The sequence below is a fragment of the Pipra filicauda genome, unplaced genomic scaffold, assembly GCF_003945595.2.
Source record: "Pipra filicauda isolate LSUMZ 115617 unplaced genomic scaffold, ASM394559v2 scaffold17_size4572894_pilon, whole genome shotgun sequence".
Classification (NCBI taxonomy): domain Eukaryota; kingdom Metazoa; phylum Chordata; class Aves; order Passeriformes; family Pipridae; genus Pipra; species Pipra filicauda.
In genome coordinates this window covers 486,196-511,029 of record NW_024104287.1, presented here as the reverse complement: position 1 = coordinate 511,029, position 24,834 = coordinate 486,196, and the positions used below count along the sequence as shown (strand labels likewise).

General features: G+C 41.2%; 1 protein-coding gene across 5 annotated transcripts in view; it reads left to right on the top strand.

Annotated features, from left to right (window-relative positions):
* The window catches only part of LEF1 (lymphoid enhancer binding factor 1), a 71,153-nt gene extending 47,497 nt beyond the window's left edge, over positions 1 to 23,656 (top strand). For 2 of the 5 annotated variants that reach the window (XM_027736642.2, XM_039379885.1), the window contains exons 7-12: positions 220 to 303; positions 2,156 to 2,278; positions 3,001 to 3,163; positions 5,763 to 5,870; positions 9,539 to 9,587; positions 22,535 to 23,656. In XM_027736642.2, coding sequence (XP_027592443.1) covers positions 220 to 303; positions 2,156 to 2,278; positions 3,001 to 3,163; positions 5,763 to 5,870; positions 9,539 to 9,587; positions 22,535 to 22,614 — 607 coding nt within the window. In that variant the 3' untranslated portion in view covers positions 22,615 to 23,656. Of the gene's footprint in view, positions 1 to 219; positions 304 to 2,155; positions 2,279 to 3,000; positions 3,164 to 5,762; positions 5,871 to 9,538; positions 9,588 to 10,241; positions 10,283 to 22,534 lie in introns of all 5 variants that reach the window. The other 3 variants (XM_027736650.2, XM_027736669.2, XM_027736659.2) reach the window with 3 other exon arrangements.
* The last annotated feature ends 1,178 nt before the right edge of the window (positions 23,657 to 24,834 follow it).

Genomic DNA, 24,834 nt, shown 5'->3' with positions numbered 1-24,834 from the left:
CTTCTCAGTGGAAACTTAGATTGGGAATCTTTCAATAGCAAGGGAGAAAGTTGAAAGTGTTTAAGTATTAGTTACTTTCATTAGGAGAACTCTCGAAAGTGTTAGCTCTTACTGTTTATTGTGACTCGTACTGAGTTCCCATCAAGGGCTTGTAACTCTAGAATAACTACTGAATACCATATCGTATGATTGATGGGTTCCTTTCTTCTGTGACCTCAGGCAAGGTCAGCCTGTATATCCCATCTCGAGTGGATTCAGGCAGCCCTATCCATCCTCACTCTCAGTCGACCCTTCCATATCCAGGTAGGTGTAGGAGGTGAATGACTGACTGGGGAGTAACTGCTGGCGTTAGAGGGCAAGTTGCTCTTCCGCTTGTATCTTGATCTGCCTTTGCTTGCTTTTCAGTCAGCTGAAACTTTATGCATACATTTTTATTTAACCTATGTGTGTATATACAGTTTGCCTGGATCCCACACTGGTCTCATTCAGCATTTTCTTGTCAGTCTCTGAAGTATTGCAATGAGGAACACCAGTGAATTGTCAGCGATTAATTGAGCTGTTTCATCTGAAATGAGTTGTTAGTTCATTTCTAGATGCAACATTTAGTGTGCATCCTTGGGTTTCGCTCATACCATTATGGAAGTAGGTGGATTGTCACTCTAGTCTGTGTTCTCTAGTTCCAATTTTAAAGTTGTTGGTAATTAGTCTTGAATCATTTAGGTAATGCTCTGTGTGGAAACTTGCTCACAAGTAGATATTTCATAGCCCAAAGCCACTAATGGCAGAGGATGCCAGCACAGTGTATTTGTACTGGTGTGGAATCAGGCACTGTGTCTTTATGTCTAAGTGCAAACAAGTCAATGCTAATTGAGACTTGGCCATGACACACTCCAGACCACCTATGCTCTGCTTTTGCATTCTAAAGACAGCTTCTGCATCCTGTGCTTGGTGTACACAAGGTTTGAATATACCGTTCTTGGGGTTTTTCATGTGACTTTTAGAAGACACATCCTCTTGCACAGGGATTTAAGACAGGCCACTTGATAAGTGGTGAGTCCTCTTGCCTCTTTTTGTGTGGGCTCCTTTGGATTATCACTGTCCCTTCACTTCTTTACAGGGGAACGATAAGCATGTGTCTGTCAAGGTGATTGGGAAGAAAATCCATTCTTTCCCCATGATAAAATGGTTCGGTTACAGGGCTTTGTGTTTCCTTTATTTTGGTGGCATGAAGGAAAAGAGCAAGGGGACTAGGGAATGGTGAAAGGAGAGGTTGGATACCATTCCTTAACCATCGCTCATTCGGCAAAACTTGGGAGTATGAACTTGCTTTTTATGTTAATGGTACTTTCCAGCAGTTTAAAATGAAGCATGCAGGTTTTCTGCTGCACTTGAGCTTGCAATGCTCAGCACCTTCAACATCTGTCTGAGCTGTCCTTGAGAATGACCCGGGTTAGTAGGGTGGGATGATTCAATTAGTGGTACTTCGGTTTTATTTTCCATTTTCGTTCCTGTACAAATGAAAGGAAGCTTTAATTAGGACAAAAGTCTCTCCCTGCTCCCATCCTTCATCCAGGATGCAGAATTTTAAAAGTTTATTTTAAGCATTTGAGGGAAGAATAGTGGGTTCAGGTGAAGTGATGTTAAAATCTTTTACCTTAAGGGCTTTGAAAACTAAAGAGATTCCTTAGAGAGCCATCAGGGACTTCTTGAAAAGACTCTTCTTTTTATTTTATTTGTTTCTGCATGGCAGTTTCCTCCTTTGCATTGGCTGGTGGTGGATATTTTAAGAATGTTTATATCTTGGTGTGGAAATATATTTTTTTGGTTAAGAAATGTGTGTTTTTATTGCTAGTCAGTGCAACAGTATAAACATTAAGTGTTTCTTGTTTGCATTGCTAAAACTGTTTGCCTGAAAGTCAATAAAATAACTTCTCTACAACCAAAATGTTGACTGATTTTGTTTGTTTGTTTGCTTTTCTTGAATAAATGGGCTACAATGCACAAAACTTAGCCAAATATTTTTCATGCACTCTTTAAGAGTTATCTTCATTATGAGCTTTGTAGCATTTGTATTCTTGGAGCATCCTGCTGCTGTCTTACGTGCTTGATGCCTGTCTTAGTAGGGTTACAGACCTTGCTTTGTTTTCTCTTGTAGGTTTTCGCATCATATGATTCCTGGTCCTCCAGGCCCTCACACAACTGGAATCCCTCACCCAGCTATTGTAACACCTCAAGTAAAACAAGAACATCTGCACAACGACAGTGAGCTAATGCATGTGTGAGTCTGCCTTTCTGCATTAGCCCTCAATCTATAAGTGTTTGAGAATTAACTCTATCTGAAGAAGAGTCAAATATGTTAAAAAAAAAAAGTGCCTTTCATGACCTCTTTGAATTTTAACTCTTCTCCTAGAACTAAAACGGGAACTGTGGGCTACTGTTTGGGAAGGGTAATGAGACATGAAGCCATTTTTCATTCCAGTCCGGCACTTTTAAGCTGTTGGCAACAACCATCTTGATTCAGGCATAATCATGGATCTGTCTACCTGTTGCTTGAATGTGAACTCACAAACTTCTGCTGGAAAAGTTCTTACTTGCAAAATTTACTAGTAAAGAGCAGCGTCACTGCTTGATACTGAAAGGCAAAAGGCCTAAAAAAGAAGTGGATGAGAAGCTGTCCTCCTGCCTGTGGCAGTGGTCTTTGTGGGTACTATGGATAGCCTTTCGAAAAGAGAATTGAGACAAGTGATAAATTTGGAACAGATTCACCAATCAAATGTTACTTGCTAGAGAAGGTCAACCTGACATCCTCTCTGAGTATTAAACTAAGTCAATTCTCTGAAAAAATGTGAAAGTGGATGGGACATGATTACTGAAATTCTCATTCTTACTATTAAAGTGTACTGTAATCACAGGTTGGTAATTTTCTATTGATCTTTTTTAGGCTAAAGGTAAATTAATGCTTTTTTTTCCTTCCTTTCCCTTTCCCCCACCACGTTTTAGGAAGCCTCAGCACGAACAGAGAAAAGAACAAGAGCCAAAAAGACCTCATATTAAGAAACCTCTGAATGCTTTCATGTTGTACATGAAAGAAATGAGAGCAAACGTTGTAGCAGAGTGTACTCTGAAAGAAAGTGCAGCTATCAACCAGATTCTTGGCAGAAGGGTATGTACGGGAGGGTTTGTGTGTACTCATGTGTGCTGCTAATTTGTGTGTTTCCCTTTAGTTGGGTGTGATTGCTCACTTTCTGCTTGAGGTGATAAGTAATGTGCAACTATCAAATTAGCTATAGAAGATAAAATATGCAATTAAAAATAAAAGCTGTATCTTGAATTTCTCTTTTCAGCATTAACAACATCATCCAGTTGGTGTCTGTTCCACTCATGTTATGGTGTCAGCAGCTCAGGCATGAAATATCTTCATTCACACATGGAAGGAGCATTCAAATCACCTTAGGCTGGTGTCCATCAGAGCAGGAAGGGATCATTCAAAGATGAACACTGGATGCCACTGGAGATGGAACTCATAAGTGAATATAATGGGGTCCAATTGTAAAGTCATGTAGGTTGGGTGGGACCCATGGAGGTCATGTAATCCCAACATCTGTTCAAAGCAAGTCCAGTTACATCAGGATGCTCCGGGACCTGTCCAGTCAAGTTTTGAATGTCTCCAAAGTCATCAGCCGAGTACTGATGGTCCTAGTACATGTACCAGAGCTTTGCTGAGAGCCATTTGCTTCTGTGGCATTGCAGTCATGTTTTGTACTTTCCATCTCAAAAAAAACCTATGCAGGCCAACTCACAGTCACAAATCTCACGTTCACTGTTAGTGTTATTCTTTCAAGGGAAGGCGGCAGAGGTAAATACCCGTTTTGCAATTGACTTCCAGAAATGAGAAAAGGGGTGACTTTTGTATCAATCAGAGTTTGAGCAGGGATTATTCAAATTCCCAGTGAACATCTCTTCTTGATCACCGACCAAGGCAGTATTGAGAGGCACTGTAGTTCTCTGAAAATCCTGTGCTTTCAAGTGGGAAATCAGTACATGACCTTAACTGCCCCTTTTATGTTGCAATCTGAAGACTTCCCCCTCCAAACAGAGCAGAAATCTATTGGTACTTGTCCCAGTTTCTGTAGCCTTCTGCCTCTGTTGTTCTTGTTACCTCCCCTTAAAGGACGTCTTGGTGCTTGCCTTTTCCATGTTTTCATTCTCACTCCCTCAGTAATTGATCTTAGTTCCTTAGTATGTCAGCCTTGTTTTTTTGGCCTGAATGAGAGCAGTGGCTTATTTATCTCCATTTTGGTAATGAATCAAGCCTTGGGGCTCCATTGCCTACTTTTTCTGCAGCTTATACTCCTCTTTTCAAATTACTTTCTCCATGATAGTACCTCAATTTCTACTTTTCCTGTACTGCAAACAATGCATGAGTTATCCAGTATAATTGCTTTGAGATTGATTGTCAAGTGTTTTGTGTTTTGCCCTGTGCTACCCCAGAGCAGGAACTACCTCTGTTCTCAAGAGCTGACACTTTACATGCCACTGGGCTCTCTGATGCCACACCGTAGTGTTCAATACCTTCCAATTTTTGAATGTGCATGTGAAGTTTGAGAGTTGCAAACGTGCTGAGCTGCTGTGCTCTCAGTAACGCATCGAACTTGCCAAGTTAAGGCAGACAAGTGCTTTAGTTCACATCCTCTGATGTGTAACAGAACAACATATTAAATCATACAAATGTGATCTGATCTGAAATCCTAGTTCTGTAACTTATTCTTGCTTGAGTGTCTTAATGATTTCATGTCTGTCTGGTTTTGGTCGGTTTTTTTTAATAGCTTCTTCTCCCCCTAACTCCTCCATGCATGTTGTCAAACAAGAAGACAAGAAGAGACATCTGCTGCAGCAGTGGAACCTGATTCTAAATAAAAGACCTTTACTGTTTTTGGTTCAGGTCTATGATAGGTGTTTCAACAAGAACAAAATTATTAGATACCAATGTAGTTGGTGCCTTTTCAAATGTGCAGGTGGAGAAGGGTTATTTTTGGTGGTTTTTTTAGGGTTTTTTTGTGGGTGGGCGAGGGGTTTGTTGGGTTTTTTTTAGTACATAAAAGCAGGAAATTTATCCCTGCTTGGCTACAAAGGTCAACTCATGTAATTTGAAAGAGTGCAGTTCTGTGATTTCTGTATCTTAGAAACTTTTGCCGTTGCCATTTTCTTCTCTTCTGTTACAAAAAGAAGAAATCATAAAGCAGGTACCTTGAAGCTTGGTACTTAGAGGTTGATCTTGGAACAGGAGCCTGCTGGTGCCCAGAAAGCCTTCTGTGTTGGCATTGAAAACTTGTGTCTGGCTGCTTCTTAAAACCAAAACAGCAGACCCTTCTATGAAGGGGAGATTACTGACTTTTAAAAGCAGCACAAATCCTTTCTGTTTTATCAGGAGCTAAAGAGTGGGTTTTGTTGTTGGTTTTTTGTTGGGGTTTGTTGTTGTTGGTTTTTTTAAGTAGTGTTGAGAGAGCATGGTTCTGGGAGCAGATTATTTTTTGAGCCCTGTTTCCATAAATGATTTTGGTCTGCTCAAGGCACTTGGCAGTTGCAGAGCTGACAAATGCCTGGAAGTTGGTTAATAAACACAGGTGCTTATAATTGCTAATGAATTTCATTTTTGCAGTGGGGAAGGACTGAATCAAAGTCACTAAAACACTTGCTCGTGTCATCTGTTGCCTAGGTATGAGTTAATTCCTAGTCTAATGTTATGTTTATTTTGTTTGCAGTGGCATGCTCTCTCCCGTGAAGAACAAGCGAAATATTATGAACTAGCTCGTAAAGAAAGGCAGCTACACATGCAGCTTTATCCAGGCTGGTCTGCAAGAGACAACTATGTAAGTCACTCACTTGAAGGCTCTTTTTTGAAATTAACTTCCTTTTCCTAACTTTTTTTTATTATTTTTTCTTTTTCTCTATAACTTGGGGGAAGTCCTGGATGAAGGGACAGTGAACATACATATAACATAAACCTTTTATTTGTTTGCGCTTCAAGCATCCAGAAAACTTGTTATTTTGTTGTTGTTGTTGTTGAGATGCTCCTTATGAAGTTCACAGTTTTCAAGGGGAAAAAATTAACATGGGAAGTTTTCTCCTGAAACAATGGCCAGTACTGTCTGGAAGCTTATGTTCTGCTGTACAGCTGTGATTTTACTATCATTTTCCATTTGATCACTTGTTATCCATAAATCTTATTTAGACCTGAGAAAAAAGGGGCGTCTTGCTTTCAGAAGAACTGAAAGCCCAAGAGTCTTAATGCAGACTGAACTTTAGCTGAAAGTAATTCAGAATGGTCCATCTGTGAAATAAAGGCTGCAAAATTTGTGTAAGTGAACTTCATGATAGATCCTGCTGTTAGACCATTTGGTGAAGTGAGGTTTTCTTACAGTTACTCTTGTTTTATAATTAAATATCAAACAAGTGCTAATAAAATGTCACACAGCTTGCCCTGCACAGTTATACTACTGTGCCTACAATGAGCTGTCATTGTAGTCATATGTGATGGTATGAAACTCAGAAGCTGCAATTCTGAGAAACTGATCCTAACCTGAGGATCCTTTCTGTCCCTCCATTAGCTGGGCCGTTATTTACTGTAATAGGAAGTGTACATGCTATTTCTGGCTCTGTTTTCCATCTGTATTAGGTGCACAGTAATTTTTCTCTACTTCAGTGACGTCTTTGGACATTAAAGGTTGAGGTACCTATATACAGTGTTAACAGAAACTGTAGAAACTGGCACAGAATGCATTGACACAGAAACTAAGTGATGGTCTCTGAAGCGAATGCCTTTGTCTTGCTAATAGCCATGCCCAGTTTTGTAAGCACAGACACAACTGTAAACCCTAGCAGCTTGTTTCTGCCATTTAGGCAGTCATCTTTTCTAGCCAAAAAAGCTGTCATGAACTTATGCAGGTAACCAGACCATGTCAACAGAGCTGTCTTGAATTACTGCTGGGAACAAATAGGGTCTTAGTGAGAGACTCCTTGGAAACAAGGAGATTTCAGTTGTCTTGAATTTACTTGCTGGAAAATGAGACCACTTCGGAGTGTTGTCAGCTCCTGCTTACTGAACATCAGCCTTCAAGATTGTGCTGTGATGCTTGGCCAGGTTGACTTTGAGAACCTGGTGTGTTTTGTCACAGCCTGCTGCCATACAGCACAAGCAGTGGACCTGAAGTTTCTTAAATGCCTTGATAGACATTTGGAGTGTGTAAGGTGGCATGTATGAGTTCTCTCTTTGATGTGCTTCCAACCTACATCCTGTGTGGAAGTATAGCTCTGACATACTCCAGTCCTGCATGCTACAATGAAGAACTCTGCTAGCTTCCTCTTGCAGCCTTCCTCTCTGCCTCTCCTGGAATGCACACGTTTTGCAGTGGTGGTGGGGCAGTGGTCATAGTAGATCACAGTTTATCACTGAAACCTTTTCAAATATACGTCATCTTTTTTTTTTTTTTTTTCTTTTTCCCTCTTCAGTTTTTCTAAATTAAGCAGTCAAAAAGTGAAATTGTATTAATTTAGCACAGGTATTACTGCAGTGTTTTGAGAGTTGAAAGTGACTTAGGGGTGACTCTTCTGTTTCATGTGGCTGTATTTCACAAAACAGTACAAGTAAAAATATATACTATTTGATTTTCATTCTTCTATTTTGATTTGCCTGATTATTCAGGATTTTAGAAATGTCAAGAAAATGTTAAACATTGTTATTCAACTGTTGAAATTATATTTTTATTATGTTTTTATTACTGATACCCAAAGTAGTCATGCAAAGTTGTGTGGTAGACATGAGAAGCACAGTGTTTTCACAATGTGATTGCAGTGTGTGTGCTGGAGTTGTCAGAAACTATCTCAGCTGCGAACGCTGACAACTAGTTTTCAGCCCAGCCTTCTGTTCCTTCACTTCCCTTATCTCATAGATAGATCTCAGATCAGCTTTCAGTGTTTTAGCACTTGAAGTCTCTGGCCTGCCATAGAGAATAAAACCAATTTTCCTCCCATGATTCTTCCGTGTTAATATCTGTACTAATGCACTTCCCTCCCTCCATAAAGAAGTATTGCCTTGGTTCCTGAGTGATAAAGCATATCACTGTGAGTTCCCTGGAACCCTTGAAATGTACTTTCCAACTTCTAGGCTGAGTCCTGACTTTGGGAGGCATTGCCCAGCCCTGTTGCCAGTCTTGGGATAAATAAGGACAGGAGCTTAAGAGTGAGGCAGGCCTAGACTCTCAGAGCAGACTGGAGATGGAGAAGTCCATCTTCCATAGCTTCACCATAGCCTGTATTTGGAGCCCTTGCTTGCTGTATATCAGTGAGCACTACAGTGGGTTGGGATGGTTTCTCACATCACCTGCTGCCCATCCTGTCACCTTGCAGAGCTAGCTGATGGAAAGAGGTGTCCCACCACCTCAGCCCTTCCAGTCTGTGGCTGCTGTGTGTGGTGGGGCGTGCACTGACAGCTGCCAGCCCCGCTGAGTGGGGGGCCAGAGGATGGACAGCAGGCTGCAGACCTGCTCACAGCAACTGCACTAAGATTTGCCAGAGCAACTCTGTTAGAGCCTGACTGAAGGCTTCTTTAAAATATCAATGGAGATGACTGTTTTCTTCAAACACACAAAAAACCCTTTGTCTGACAATACAGGACAATAATGACAACTCATATGGAGGAATATCAAAGTGGTAGTTAGGGTAAGGCAAGATGATTGAGGTTCAAAACTGTGGGTCTAAACTGACCTTCTGTTTCCTGAAAGAGTGTGTGAAGCAGGAGCTCTGGCCATTTCCATAGTTGGGGGTGCAGGAGAGGGCTAAGTGTATGGGTTGGTGCGATGGCCCTGCACTGGCACGCTGGTGCCAGTGTGTTCTACAGGAAAGACAGCTGCTGGGTGTTCATTTGTGTCCTGCACCTCAGGCATGTTAAGGGTGCTCTGCTGTACAGCAGGAGCTGTTTGGTTATTGCACAGTGTGCTCTCCGGGCACAGCCATACAAGACTTGGCTTTTGTTAAGGTACAAGTGTTATCAGAACAGTTTCAGTTGGCTGGTTTGCACCCTGGGGACAAGTCTTGGTCGTCCTAGGTACTTTCAACACCCTGTCTGCTGTTACCATGTATGAACAGCATAAGTATCTGAATGTGTGAAGAGTTCTTGTAAGAGCCATAAATTACGATATCAACATACATGTCATCAGATTATTAAGTGTGAGAAGTCTTTCAGATGCTTGCGGCTGTCAGCATTAGTTGAAAAACTGCCAGAAATTGTAATTCCATGTGGATATAAAAAATACGTATTGCTGATGTGCATATTTCTCCATAAATGCCGAGAGCAAACTCTGTTACCATTGAACCAGTTGGAAGTGGGACAGAAAGGGTTTTAGGTGCCCTGAAAATAACTGGGTTTTTTCCTAACCACTTTCTCAGTGTCCAGATGACTTTTGCTTCTATGCTGTGAGGTTAAGTGACAAAAAAAAAAGGTTGTGCATGTAATGGTATGGTAAAATTTCTTATTTTTCAGGGGAAGAAAAAGAAAAGGAAGAGAGAAAAGTTGCAGGAATCAGCATCAGGTAGGCCATGACCAGCTCTTACTTGCCATTCACCTCAGGGATATTTTAGAAACCATAGCTTGCGCTATTTATTTTTACATGCTTTTCTCTAACACTTGCTTCTGATGGATGTTTTAAGATACTTCACTTCGAATGCAAGCTTGTGAAAATGCACACAGTATGTACCTCCTTTCCTTTACACCTTTCTGAGCAGCAGCACTGACGGCATCAACATCTTTGGCTGAACTTATGCATTGCTGCAATCCCTGTCCTGCTTTACCTCTGCTTTTCTCCTCAATCAGCGTTGTATCATCCTTAAATTTAAATATGTCTCAAATACTGTGTGGGATTATTGGACACTGGAAACTTTACACTGACCTTCTTGTAGCCACTGTATATTTTATCACTGTATTTTAGATTTCTGTGTACACTAACAGCTGCCTAGTAAGTTGGCTAAAAGCATCAGTGAGGTCTCCTCTTTACCTGTAAAATATGTATAGGAAACACCCTGTTTTCCCCAACAAAAATGGCTGGTATAAGAACCATAAAAAAACCAAACAACAAAACCAAAAACACACATAAAAAAATCCACGTAACACTGTAGCAATCAAACTTATTTGGAATGTGCAAAAACTCTGTAAGAGAAATTTGTTAAAGGAAAACAATCTTCTACAGGTACAGGCCCCAGAATGACAGCTGCCTACATCTGAAGCATGGTAAGAACATCTCTAAAGCTTTCCTGCTGATAAAACTGAATTTTAAAATAAGCTTTCTTATAAATTTTATGCAATAATGTGAATTTAGCAAAAATTGCAGAAGTATCATATCTCAAAGCTAATGTTACTTTGACTACTGATGGTTTTTATACCGGCTATCTATTAGATGTTCACCATTTCACTGCTTAACTGTAATATTTTCAAATTGACCACACCTCACTGACTCGCTGCAAGTCTGCCAGTGAAGCACAGGGATGGGTTAATTAAGCAGTGCAAACCCTCCCAGCCAGCAGGCTGTCACAGTTCATAAGAGCAGGTTAGATGCTGGCTTTGGAATACATTTTATGTGTTGACATCTACAAGATGCTGGCTGGCTGGGTACACTTTTTAAAAACAATTATTCACCTGTATACTAACAAAACATCTGCTAGGAAAATGGGACTGTATTTCAGTTGTGTCAAGAATTTCTCCGCAACTGTACAGTGGTATTTCATGTGTGGTGCAGGTTGGGGTTTTTTGTGGTTGTATTTCCAGCATGAGTTTTCTCTCTTCATATCATATCATCTGCACTGAGGGTGGAATGACTGGTTACACACATGCAATAACACCATCTAGTCTGCTTGTCAGTGCACACAGTACCACAGTGAGATCCTCATTTCTCAGTGTTTGTGTTGGAAGGCTGGTCCTTCTCTTTCTCTCAGTGTGATATCTTTTCTAGTAGGAATGGCATTCATATGACATACTAGTTGGTTCTACACTGTCTAATTAACCAGACTGCTCTTGGGAGATCCCTGAGAATTCCAGGAATCATGCAAAAAAATAACACTTGCTAAACTCACCTATGTACTATATTAGAAATGGGCTCTCTATCCTCTCTTCCTCTGCCTTATTTGGCCACATGATCCCTGTGGGACTCAGAGAGCTCAGCAAAGCGGGCTCCTGTTGGCCCTCTGCTCTGCTTGGACTTTCAGCCAAGTTCAGTTTCCTCTGTGCGGTGTGTCAGTGATCACTCAGCATGATTCGAGCCTCTTCTGAAGTTATGCCATTGTGCTGGTTAGTCTAAACTTGGTTGGGTTAAGACTTTGGGTTTGTTTTTTTTTAAGCTGAAGTAAAGTGAAAAGGCGAAATGCATGCTCTTTTTTCTTCCTACTATAATACCTACTAAAAACCCAAGTATTTTAACCTTGAGTTTTATACTTGATATTTCACCTTAGTTGCCCAGATCCATAATAGTTGTAAATAGTTCTCCCTTTAATCTTAATACAGTACCAGTAAGCAAAACACTCAGAATTTTATCTGAATTGATGCAGAGCACTTGATTGGGATTGGAATACAACTAAGGTTCAAGTGACAGCTAAAATACAGGGGATATTTGGTTTCTTGGATGATCTAAGGATGACCACCTTGTCTATGCTGAACTATGTTATTGAAGTTTCTCTGTTTGCAATTTCCATAATAGAGGATTAATGTTATAAGTGTGGGGGTTTTCTCTCTTTCCCTTTGACTTCCTTCCTTCCTTCCTTCCTTCCTTCCTTCCTTCCTTCCTTCCTTCCTTCCTTCCTTCCTTCCTTCTGCCCTTTAATGGTGTGCATACCCATCTCTGTCCTCATGCAATTTATAACATGGAGTATGAGAACAGTATATATCTTCTTCCACGGAAGGGGAGTGTGCTGATGACTCCATATATGCACATGAAGGCAGCCTCACTAAATGTTGCATGCCAAGTGAATGATCTCCACCGGAGATGTACAGATGTGCTCTTGCTGGAAGTAAACGCACAGAATGATTTAGGGAACCTGAATCAGCCAGACTTCAAAGTAAACTTCTGAAGGTTAAGACTCTCGCCCTCTGCAAGCCTAATCCAAAGAATGTTTTGCCCACAAGCATAATATCTTACTAGGCCCACAGCAGAGCTGTTGTAGTCTCTACTGGATGGAGATAATAAGTTTAGGAATAGCTTTCTTACTCTTTCAGATGGTGCAAGGAAGAGGGGGAAGGAGGGTGGGAGGTCTGGGAAGGAGACAAGCATTCTGTTATCTGAGAAGAATCAGAAATGAGTAGGTGGCAAGACCAAAGAAAGAATCTCAAGATCAGCATAAAGGAGATCAGCCAGGGCTGTAATTATGGTGATGTAAGTGAGAAGGATGAAATGGTGGGAGGGTTGTGTGGTGGGATGTTCAGAGGAAACTAACGGAAGAGACATGCAAACAGAAATGATTTAAGATACTGTGAAAGTTTTGGGTGTGGTTTTTTTTTTTATTTTTGTCCATGAACCCTTCAGCACATAAGTGATTTTTAAGGTGGACCTCTAACCTGCTTTTTGCCTTGGACATGATTTGAGTGGTAAAGTCAAGGTGGTAGCATTAAGTTGCCCATTTTCCAAGGGTTGTATAAAGCAGCAGGCATCTTATGGCTTCACTGCTTAGGATTTAACTGAGTTCTGTGATCTCCAACATGCTGAATGGCCATTTTGTAAAACAGTTTAGAGTGCTTTAGGAATACCGTGACCCTGTGCACCAGTCTTTGCTATATTATCCTGGGGTGCTTCAAAGCATGTCACCATTCTGTAAGAGTTTTGGAACTGTCCCAAGGCAGATTTTGTTTGCAGTTGACGTGGTCCAACACAACGTTTGAAATAGCTTTGATTTGTTAAAGAAATAACTCTTATTTACTCTCTTCTTTTGAAATCAATCAAGAGTGGAATAAGACCTGATAATGCTAAAAATAAATTTAGGAGGGGACAAGAGGGAAGGGGAAATGAGGAAAGCTAAGACTAAGGACAATGTAGAGATGACCTGTTGAGCACCTTCTTGAAAGGCGAGTGTTTTCTTTTTACTTTAAGCTCAATATTCTAGAGGATTTGAAAATAGGAGCAATTCTGTGCTGGAAGTGGAAATTCCTAATTTTCTATTCAGTTTGACTTTTGGAATCTAAAAAAAGGGCAATTTTTAGCATCTCATGAGTATTTAGAAATCAGCAAGGAAATAGAATGGCACTAACAAAAATTCCTCCTGATTGTTCTGCAGCATGGAAATACTTAACTTCCTATGACTTGCTCTGTGTGGTAATTGTAAAAGGCACATTATTCAACATGTGGCAGGATGCAATTGGGAAACTACGTAATTTAACATTGTGTTTTGGCTTATCTTCAAGGGCTAAAAAGAGTGATAGAGAAGGTTAATAGACATTTGAAAACCTGTGAGAAGTACATTTGTGGCTTGCAAAATTCCATGACAATTAGCATCTACATTAGCAAAGCTTCCAAAAATAAGAAAACTTGACTAATACTGATTTATCAGAAGAACTTAAAAGGATCAGATTAAGACTGTTTAACTTTAAACAACAAATTATCTTAACATTTCAAACTTCCTACATGGAAATTGGAGCCAAATTTCAGTGCAGAAGTGATATTTGGGTAGTGTTGTAACAATTTATGACTGGATTATGTTTTCCTTATTACTTAGAAATAAAATGGAGTGAGGCTCTGAAAGCAAACTATAAAGTGGACCAATATATGGCCAGAATACTGTGGAAAAGAAGCATCTGAATACTGTGATCATGGCTGACCATGGGTTTCTGGCCAGCATCCTAGAAAGGAGATGCAAAGAGGATGTGGTGCCTTGATTTCTGAGGCGTGTGTTTTCAAACCTGCCTTGTCCAGTGCTCTTGAAATTGCTGCTGGAGTAGTTAAAAGTGAAACAAATGCTCTAGCCCTTTCCATAGCTCTTGACTGCTCAGAAGCTTTAAACAGAGCCTGGAGGACTTGCACAGAAGTTAGTGAGTGTGAGAATTTGTGTGGTCATGGCGGTGCAGAGACATGTCCTGATTTACTTTAAAATTGTTTCCTCTATGACCCATGTTTCCCTATTCCCAGTTTTGCCTAAAAATAGTGGCCTTCAGCACAGGCAAGAGGGACAGAATGAAAAGAAAAAAATTTGCTGGCTTGAAACATTTATATTATTTCAAATAGGCATAGAAATTTCCTAGGAATAGGAGTATAGCCCTCAGACAGATCATAGAATCAAAGAGTGGTTTGGCTTGGAAGGACCTTAAAGATCATATATTTCCAAGCCCTCTGCCACGGGCCAGGACACCTTCCACTAGACCAGGTTGCTCAAAGCCTCCTGGCCTTGAACACTTCCAGGGATGGGGGATCCACAGCCTCTCTGGGCAACTTGTTCCATTGCCTCAGAACCCTCACAGTAAAGAATTTTTTTCCTAATATCTTACCTTCTGTCAGTTTAAAGCCATTCCCCCTTGTCCGATCACTATATGTCCTTGTAAAAAGTCCCTTTCCATCTTCCCTGTAGGCCCCCTTTAGGTACTGGAACCTTCTCCAGCCTTAACAATCACAAGTCTCTCAGCCTGTCTTCGTAGGAGAGGTGCTCCAGCCCTCTGAGCATCTTCGTGGCCTGCTCTGGACTCACTCCAACAGGTCCATGTCCTTCTTATGTTGGAAGCCCCCAGAGCTGGATGCAGCACTACAGGTGGAGTCTCACCAGAGCAGAGTAGAGGGGCAGAATCTTCTTCCTCGACTTGCTGGTCAGGCTGCTTTTGATGCAGCCCAGGACTCAGTTGGCCTTCTGGGCCGTGAGCGCACATTGTTGGGTCATGTCGACCTTCTCATCCATCGACATCCACAAGTCCTTCTCCTCAGGGCTGGTCTCAATCCATTCTCCGTTCAGCCTATATTTGTGCTTGGGATTGCCCTGACTCAGGTACAGGACCTTGGCACTTGTCCTTGTTGATCTTCATGAGGTTCGCACAGGCCCACTTCTCAAGCCTGTCAAGGTCCCTCTGGATGGCATCCCATCCCTCCTGTGTGTCCCCTACAGCGACTTAGTTCTGACCTGACATTGATCTTGCAGAAACCCTCCTCTCAGGCTCTCTGACATCAAGGAAAACAAGAGCAAACCCAAAGAGAAGCTGCTGCCCGTTAAGGTGGCAGGTACAGGGGGGCACTGACACCTGCTGGGAGAGGTGCGGCAAAGCAGACCCACGTCCCTGTTTACCAGCCTGGCAGAGGTTCCTTGTGAAGTGCAGGAGGAGAGGAAGGAAGGAAGGAAGTGTATAAAAGCTATTTTGGGTGCAATCAGAGCCTATGGGAGGGGTAAGGGTAGGTGAGGGTAGGAGCAAAGCAAAGCACAGGGTTTATAAATAAAAACCAGCAGAACACTTTCAACTAGACAATCAGTATAGATATGGGATTAGAGAAACAAGAAAAATTTTGAAGTATTTTTGCAAAATAGAGGTGTAGCATGGTCAGCTACAATGCTGATTTTCAGCATTTCATTATTTTAAATTGATATTGACAAATGAAAAAAATAGGTAATTCAGCAGTCAAATGTCTGAAATCTGTTTGTCTTGTCAGAGGTGCTCAAGTTGCAGATGCTACTGGGAAATTAGAGATGCCTAATCAAGTTTGAACTCAGCCACATTCACAAGTGATTAAAAAACCCCATATTGTTTCACTTCGGAGGTGTTAGCGGTAGGCGGCTTGGGCTAGAATGAAGGAGCAGTGGGACAACTATTGTTCTAACTCTTCCTGTGGGATAGGGTGGGGACAGGGAGTTGACGCCTGGTGCACCATTCTTCTCTGGATAAAAACGGTGTATTTTGGTGGATTTAATAAACTCAGCACCAGACTGAGAATTCTAAGGTCATGAGAAAAACTCTGTGGAAACAAACTGTTTCATAAATAAAACGTAAGATTTTGAACTGTGGCTTCATCTCCAATTGGAAGAAAACTTCGCTATTTTACTGTTCTTCTCAGGTCTGTATTGCATTTTCATGTTTTTAGTGAATTTACATGAAAAATTTCAAAATGAGGCATTGACTCTATTCCTGAACAGCTAGAAAGCAAGTTGTTAATGACACCATCAAAGTCTTTCCCATTTATTTCTGGAGACTAAGCTTAGGTGAAATCTGTCCTCTAATTTCATCAAAATTGTATTCAAATTCAATTCTGTCAAAGCTTAGTGAACCTTAGCACACCCTAGCACTAAGTTTTGTTTCCCTCTGCCTCTAATTTTAGAGATTATGATTATATTGAAGAGGTTTTCTGATATACATGAATGCAAAACCAGCCATCCTGAAGACAAAACCAACCAATAGAACAAAACAAAACCAAAGAACCTTAAGTGTGATGTTGCACAAATCACCGCTAATAGAGAAAGGTTCTCATACCAGTTAGTTCCTTAATGCTCTACTTTAAGACTTCTTATGCAAGTCTTTTTTTAAATCTCTGACCCTTTACCTGCTTGTTGAGATTGTACCATATAAACAGTATTTAAAGTTTGAAAGCATGCAAATTGGAGAGCTGTACAAGGAAAGAAGCTCACAGCACAGCCAGCTGAAGCACCACTGTCTGGCCAGTTAAACGTGAGCCTGGCAGTCAGTGAGACTTTAGTCAGAGCTTCCAGGACACCGGCTTTTGGCTCTTCCTCCCAGTGGTAGGAGCAAATGTTGGAAGCACTTGTGCAGTTAAGATGTCTTTGGCACTGGAGTGTAGTGTGTGAGCAGGGTTAGATGCAACTGAGGGAAATGGTACCAAGGACCATCTCTGAATTAGTATTCTTGCCACAGGCATCAGTAGAGTGGGATCAGGGGTTAAGAGAACTAAAGAGGCTTAACTGAGCAGGGAGACAATATTTCTGAAGTTGCTTCCTCTTTGCAAAAGTAAGATTCCCGCTCCCTCGTTAATATTAAGTAGCATAAGAATTAAACTCCAGAGTTTTGAGAGCCTTCTATCTTTCATCTCAGGGATACCTGAAATTGCATGAGATAAAATGTGATTGCCAAAATAACTACATAGATTTAATTTTATGATATCAAGGCAGATGCACACACTAGGCGAGACTACATTTTCATGAATAGTTGGGTTTCTTCCCATGTGTGTGTGTTTTGAGATACACAACAGGAAGCTTGTATATCTCAGACCAGTAGAGATTTTCTGCTGAGATGACTTAATTGCATCAAAGTGAAGTTGATGTGTTTGAATTCTGTAGTGGTTTCTGTGTACTGCTGTCTTTCGCTGGTAGTGTTGCTCTGTGGATGGCTGGCTGTGTGTAGAAGAATTGATGGAAGCTCAAGAAGATATTCAGGTTACATCTGACTTGCCTTTTGTTTCATGAAAGCAACTATTTAAATTATTCCACGTATTAGAAGATTTAACGGTAGAGATTGTCTTTCAAAGTACATTTTAAATTCTAACCTGTGTTTAATTGTGGCAGAAAAGATGATCTCTAAAGGAAACTTTATCTGTGTTATTTCTTTCTTCTGAAAGAATTTTCACTTACTGCTTTACCCATACATCATGTCTTTTCTGTTAGCAGGTGAAAACTGAAGTAGCAATTTCAGAGCCCCTAGAACTCAGTCTATAAAAGAAATAATTTAAAAAATAGTCTTCTGGATATTCGTTATATGCCATAAAGATACAAAGAGGGGACAAGCCTATTTCTTCCTCCCTCTTCCTCACCTTAAGTATATTATTCCTCTTTAAGAAGCTGCTAGAGACGGCTGTCTAGAGGCAATCTGGTTTTTATTATAAACATGGAGCCTCTGTCCCCTCCCACCCCCAACAGGAAAAACATGTCCTGGGTCTTCCAGTAGGATCATTTTAAAGATTGTAGCTCAGTGATAGAGGTTGTGGTTTTGTGCTGCCTACATGGGGGCCTTTGATAAGAGCCATACATGCTTGGCATCACTGCTGTTGCCTGCACAAAGCAGGAACCTTAGAATACCTGGGTGTTTTCCGTGCTGGCACTAATCTGCTCTGGAAGAGGTGTCTGACTTGGGGAGGCGAGGGGAGGAATATTCCTGGTGCTCACTTAGCACATCTAGCTTAGGTCAGACTGAAAGGAGAGAAATCAGGACTCCAGACTTCACCTGTAGTTAGTGGAGAGGTATTTTCAGGTGTAGTTACTCCAGGGCAATTAAACTGTCAGTGAACAATTTGCTTCTGGAGTTTCCATTCACAGTTACCAGGCTGGGTTGAGGCTGACAGTAGCAAGGGGGAGGGAGGGGGTTGGAAAGATCAAGAAAAACTTAATACTGACGTAGTTTCAACATGGCAGCAGCTGTTACAGTTTTAGGGTACAATTTTATGTCATTTCTTGGCAACAAAGGCAGTTTAAAAAGTTCCCTCTGCTGCCTGCTGGTATCCATCTCTTGCAGAGAGGGCTTTTTCCTGTCTCCTGTAGGTCTTTCCATCCCTGTTCTGTAACAGTTTGTAGGACCCTGCAGCAAATCGGATTACTAAAATGACTGGGGTTTTGTTGGGAGGTACTTTTTTTGTTTAGAAACAACAAGGATTGTGGAGTGTTTGTTTTTGTTTGCCCAGAACATTTCAAGGATCTGGTTTGGGATAAACCCACAAACCATGGCACAGCTGGGCAGGAAGAGGAGCAGACTGCAGTGCTGGCATCTATCTGCTTGTGCCTGAAAGCCTCTCCAGCTTTGCTGTTAAAGAAAATACAGAGGGACTTCACAAACAGTGTGAACCTCTCTGATAAATAATGACCTGGTTTTGCATAACCAAGTTTTTGGAGTATTGAAAAAACCCTGGCAGTAAGTCAAACATGTTCCGTTTGGACTTAAAAAGAAAATGGCAGTTTCAGCTTCTGGGTCCCTGAGTTTGCCATTTCGTTTGAAGTGCTGGATTAAAAGCCAGGTTTGGAGCTGAACTTTTTGTTTAACGTTGTTTTTGGTTTCTTGGGTTTTTTTTAAATACATATAACTACCGTTATATGTAGTCTCGTCTCTTATTACAACTGTATGAAAACAACCCATGGTGGAGAATGGTGTAGAAAAAAAGCACCTCGTTTAAAATACTTACTTTCTGTTGCTTTCTGTGAAGAGTTACCTACCTCTTTTACTCCGTACTTACTCCTGGACTGACCCAAACACTCTTGACTTTCTTCCATAACCTTTTCCGATTAGCCTGAATGAAGCTGCATAATCCTCTCCCTTGTTCTAGAAAAACTGAGATGAGTTAAAAGTCTAGAGGAGGAGCACAAGACCTTTGTGGACCCACCCTTCAATCCATCTCATTCTGAAGCATAGGGAAGACTTCTGATCCTCCTGTGATGCTTTTGCCCTCAGCTGTTGAGCCCAGGTTTGCTAGGAGACTTTAGTTTTACCGTAGCGATTCCTAAATTACAGTTTTATCACTTCAGGAGCAAGGCTTTTCTTTTTACACTGCATTATTCTTGAATCTTATTTCTGTTTCTTTCTCGAGGTGGTGGTTTGTGTTTTTTTTCCTCTTTCCTCCTGCAGTCAGATGTACACTGCAAATGGCACAGACAGTGCCTCCTATTGTGGCTCAGGCTCAAGACTTCACATATGTAAAATGTGACTTGCAGCACTTTCTTTGAAGCCTAACCACAGCCAGGGAGCTGTAATTGCAGTCTTTGATTTGCGCCGACTTCACTTGTGGATTGGGCTTTGCTAGGGCATGCCTTGCTTGGCGAGACTTCAGCTGCAGCCCCCCAGTGAAGCCTTAGATGTGGGAAGTCTTCAGTCTCCTTAGCACATGCCTGTGGTTTCTTGAAAAGAATCCTGATTTGACCTGTTTTATATCTGTAAGGCAACACCATCATCACTCGTATTTTTTAGGTATTATTTGGTTTATCAGCAGTAGGAGCAGTTTCCAGTATGTACCCTTAATGTGCAGCTGGGGGAAGGCTGGGTTCTAGATGATGTTTTCAGGATAGCTACTGTGTAATTTGCTGTGCTGCATTATTCCCTTGGAAATAAAAGTATGTGGGGCTTCACTATGCCTGTCCCCTTTCCAAATCACAGCAGTGTCTGCAGCCTCTCCAGCGGAGCAGGGCATAGTTAGGTGCTGAGAGGGGCTATGGAAAGGAGGCAGGCGCTGCAAAAGCTGCCTCTGGATTGAGAAAGAAACTATGGCCGCTGTTAGAAAAAGCTGAGGGCCAGAGCAAGGCCACGGTCGTTATTTTAACCTCCTGACTTCAAAGACAGCTTGCTGGTAAGGGAAGGGGGGAGGAGGCAGGGAACCATCTCAACAGAAGAGCATTTCATTTCCTTCAGTGAAGTAGACATTCCTGGCTGCTAATGGGGAGTAGCTCTGAATCACAGCACTTGTATCAGACTGCTGTGAACTACTGGCCTGGCGCCTCAAGGCCATTCCTCAACAGGAAGCTGAATGTTTTCATGTAAGACTGAGAGGAAAACCTTCCCAGGAAGAGCAACCTGGACCAAACCTTTGAAAATCCGGGATGAAAAGGCACAAAATAAATATAAAGCTGCAGGGTGCTCTCCCCAGTGTTTCTTTGCTGTTTGCTTGGCTTCTCTTTCGTGCTCCTTGGAAAGGTAGAGCCCTTCGTAGCTCTTTGATCCGCACGTGTTATGGAGCACTGTGCTACTTTATAAAAAAATAAAAAAAAAAGGCAGGAAGCTCAGAAGGCTTTTTTTAGTTGGGACATGGGCTGGTTTTATGAGGAAATAGGAACTGAATTAGTCAATACAGACCACCTCTGTTGAAACTGCTGTTTTGCCAGTGGACTTTTAGCTGTGCTGTTTAAGATGCCTCCGTGGCTTTAAATGTCTTTCTGTGGCTACCAGCAGCAGGTGAAAATTACTCATCATGTATCAGGGATGGCAGTATTTGGGATAGGAGAGAGTCTGCATCAAATTTAAGCTATACAGAACAGTTTGATATAAATTTTTGCTTGTCTTTTCTACCTTAGTCTGCAGCTAAACTTCAGTGTCCTCAGCTTTCCTTTCCACTATAACAATGGCCATGTGGGGGACCCCTGACAAACAGTCAACTTGTTTAGTAAGATTTTAGGCCTCAGCTTATGCTGATTAAAATAAAACAGTATAAAATCAGTTTTAGAGGCTTTCTACCCTGGAGTACATTAGGCAGTGTAACTCCTTATTCGGGAGCTGTACTCAGACAAGTATGAGTGAAACACTTTGTGTTGTAAAGGCTTACAACAGAAGCTGCAGCAGATGGGAGGTGGGTGCTCAGTTATAAATGGCCCTAGTTTAAATACTGCTGCAATGTAATGTAATATAATGTAAAATTTGCTGACTAATTCAGCTTGTAGCTCTTGTAGGCTCAAGCAGTCTATCTATTATGACTAGTCTAACTGAAGTTTGACTTGTGGTTTAAACCATTTCTTCATAAACTTGTTCTGTCATGCCTCGCGTGATTCAAGGTACTGGCAGTGTATCTTTATGTGACTAAGCCTTTTGCGTTTTTTCTGATGAAAATTCATTTACCTTCTCCACTGAACTGCATCCTTGTGCAAATTTTTGTCATTCTCAAAAGCTCTGCTCACTGAGCCTTCTACTTGATGAGTACATGGAGACACAGAGGTTAACACAGATTTTTTGAGATACCAATAACCATGAAACTGTTACTGCAGAGCACATGCCCATCTGTGGAAAAATGTCTGACTTGTTAGACAGTTTTTGGGTGGAGGCCCTGTTATAACCCAGTTGTCTGGGTCAGAAGGGCAGGGTGATGGTTGAGTTAGCAATTGCATAAGTCAGCTGAAGTAACCCAGAGACCTAGCGATGAATAACGGTTCCTCACTGGATAAGCAATACCTACTGGGCTCATACTGTGGGCCTTTTCATGTGCTCTAAGAACATAAATTCTTCCAAGATCCTACTGAACTTCACTGCTAGGTAAGAGGCCCATGGTTCTTACACAGCTGGAAGATGTTCACTACCCCATTGAAGAGCAGAACAAATCCTCCCCAGTCATGAGAATGGATGGTAGAGTTAGTGTTCACACAAGCCTCGCCCACATTCCTCTACCAAACTGCTTACAGAAAACAGTGGTTTTTTATTTCTGCAGGGAGTAGAGCTTGAGACTGAAGTAGAGGTTTAATTGACCTCAACCACTGCAGTACCAAAGCCCGAGGATGTCTAGCTTTGCAACGGATATCTGGGTCAAATGTTGCAGTTAAATGAAATCCACTGCGAAAGGGAAGTACTGTAACATGTTGGATGCTTAAAACCCCTCTTTCTAGTTGGTGTTGACATCTCTTTACAATCCAAAGTACTCTCTATAAATATACTTGCAAACTTCAGGCAAAGGCAAGTAGCAATTAATTTTGCATTTAACTCTGACATTGCAAATGCACATTCCACTACTACAGTTGTGTCATAGAGTTACAGTGAACCACCACCAGCTTCTTTGAAGGATTTTTTTTTTTTTTAAAAGGCTTCATATAGTCCTTATAACTCTCTTTCTCTCTCTCCTCTTCCCTGTAGGTGGGAAAAGAAATGCTTTCTCAACTTGCAAAGCAAAGGCGGCGACACCAGGACCCCTTCTGGAGATGGAAGCTTGTTAAAACCCTAGGTGTGTCCTTCATCCGCACAGACCACCCCCAAGGAGTCTGTCCAGGATGTCATTCACCCTGATGTCACTGCTAGAGACACTGAATCATAAAGACAATCACTGCCAAAATCCTTCACTATCACGAGGTCCAGCCCCGATATAAATAGAGCAAATGAGCTCCTGGGTCAGCAGAGCAGCTTTTGTCTTCACCTCTGCCTTGCACTCGTAAGCCCCTGTCTCATCTGTGTCCATATAGAGTCAGCAAACAAAGTAGCATGGCTGTCTCCACCTGCTTCAGCCAACAGAATAATGTAGACCACAGCTGCCCCATACAGCACATCGAGGAATGGAATTTGCCTGGACCAGGATGACGCGCTCAACCTTCTTTTTATTTAATGGTGCGACAGGATCAATTTTGGTTTTAGCTTTTTTTAAGAAACTTGAATGCTTTTATATTTTAACTTTTAGTTTGTAATTTCTTTGGTGTATATTTTACTAGGTATGAGCTTTTAAACAAGTGTCAGAAATCTGAAATACTTTTTAAATAAAAGGAGTTTTTCTTTTTTTTTCCTTTTTTTTTTTTTTTCTGCCAGAGGAAAAAACCTGTATGGAAAAAAAGGTGGCTGTTTTGTTAAACTATTTGTAACAAATAGTGGCCTCTCAGTCTATATAATAGTGTCCTATAGAACTAAATAAATGTAACAACAGTCAGCTGGTCAGTAGACATGTTAGTCTTGCATCATCTACTCTGTAAACATAAGCAATACATCCAGCAAATCTGACTGCAGTGAGTTCTCCTTCTCACCCATTTCCCTTCTCCTTGTAAAAAGCCCAGCACTTGAATTATTACTTCAATTGTTCTGTATTTGTATCTGTTTTTGTTAGCCTGTTAGTGGGATTTTATGCCAGTTGTTGAAATAAGCATTGATGTACCCATTTTTTAAAATAGTAAGGCACAGCCTTTGCCAAAAATACTGTCAACCAATTTTTTTTTGTCATTCCAGTTTATGTGCTGAGCATTTGTTTTTTAATAAAAGCTTTGTAATAAAACTAAAGTCAATTGTCTTTAAAACTGGCTTTAAAAAATGAGAATGGCTTGTACTAGAATCCCTCAAAGGTAGAAGCAAGCCCAGGAAGGCATGGTCACTTCTAAGGCTAAAAACTTTTGGCTTGGTCTTCTCTTCTAGGAAATGCAGTGAGTCTGTTCAGCTGTTTGCTCATCTGAAGTGATTTTGGAAAGTTACTTTTTCTTCGGGAAGTGAGAAGTCTCGGTTCCATACCAGGAATAAGGAATGAGCAGGCTCAATAATTCCTCGTGTTGCTCAGTTATCTTTGGCCTAAGTGGAAGTACCAAGGATCCCTCCTTCTATCTTTAGTTTCCTAGCAAAATTTAGTAAACACAGCAGTGCTTTTAAGCTGATGATTAAGAATATGGATTCCTTTGTTTCTGGATACATCCCATGCCCACACAAGAGGTAGGAGACTACAGTTAAATTCCTTATAGCTGTATAAATTATCCTGCAGTCAAGGACTGAAGCTGGCTGCAGAATCAGCAGTGGAGGGCCTGATTTTATGGTGTCAGATCCAGAGAGTTGGCATGGCCTGCCTACTGCCAGTGGGGCCCATGAGATTTCCTGCCACAGAAGCAGCACAGCTGCCTCACTTCTGTTAAAGGACTTCAAACAAAAAAACCCACTGTATTCACAGATAAACTAGTCCAATGATCTGTGAGCACCCTGCCAAAGAAATATTATGAACTGTACACTGAATCACCATTCCCTTTATTCCAGCTCTCAAATCTTGTTTGGTGTGAGACTGGACTGAGTCAAGCTTGAGCTACAAGAAATGACATAGGTGACTTACTGCCTAGGGAAGCTTTGGAATTGAATTGTTTGTAAATGACCCTTAAACTCCGTTGCATAAGACATTTAATAATTAAAAACGTTATAAAACAGCTTCCTCTTAAACCAACGTGTCCTGCACACAAACCCATTTGTAAGGCTGTGACGAGCACATCGGTTCTTGCAATATATTTCTAGCAACTAGTGATTATATTAAAAACAAAAAAGAAAAACAAGTGACAAGGCTCTCAGATGGCAGGAGAAAATATCTCTGAGAGAACAGCAACTGTATACTGGAGTTTTGCAAGACTTGGCTATGTTTCCTTTTCAGTCAATTATCCCAGCCTTTGCTGGAAACCTGTCTGGCTTTTGGGCTGGGGTTTGGTTTTGTT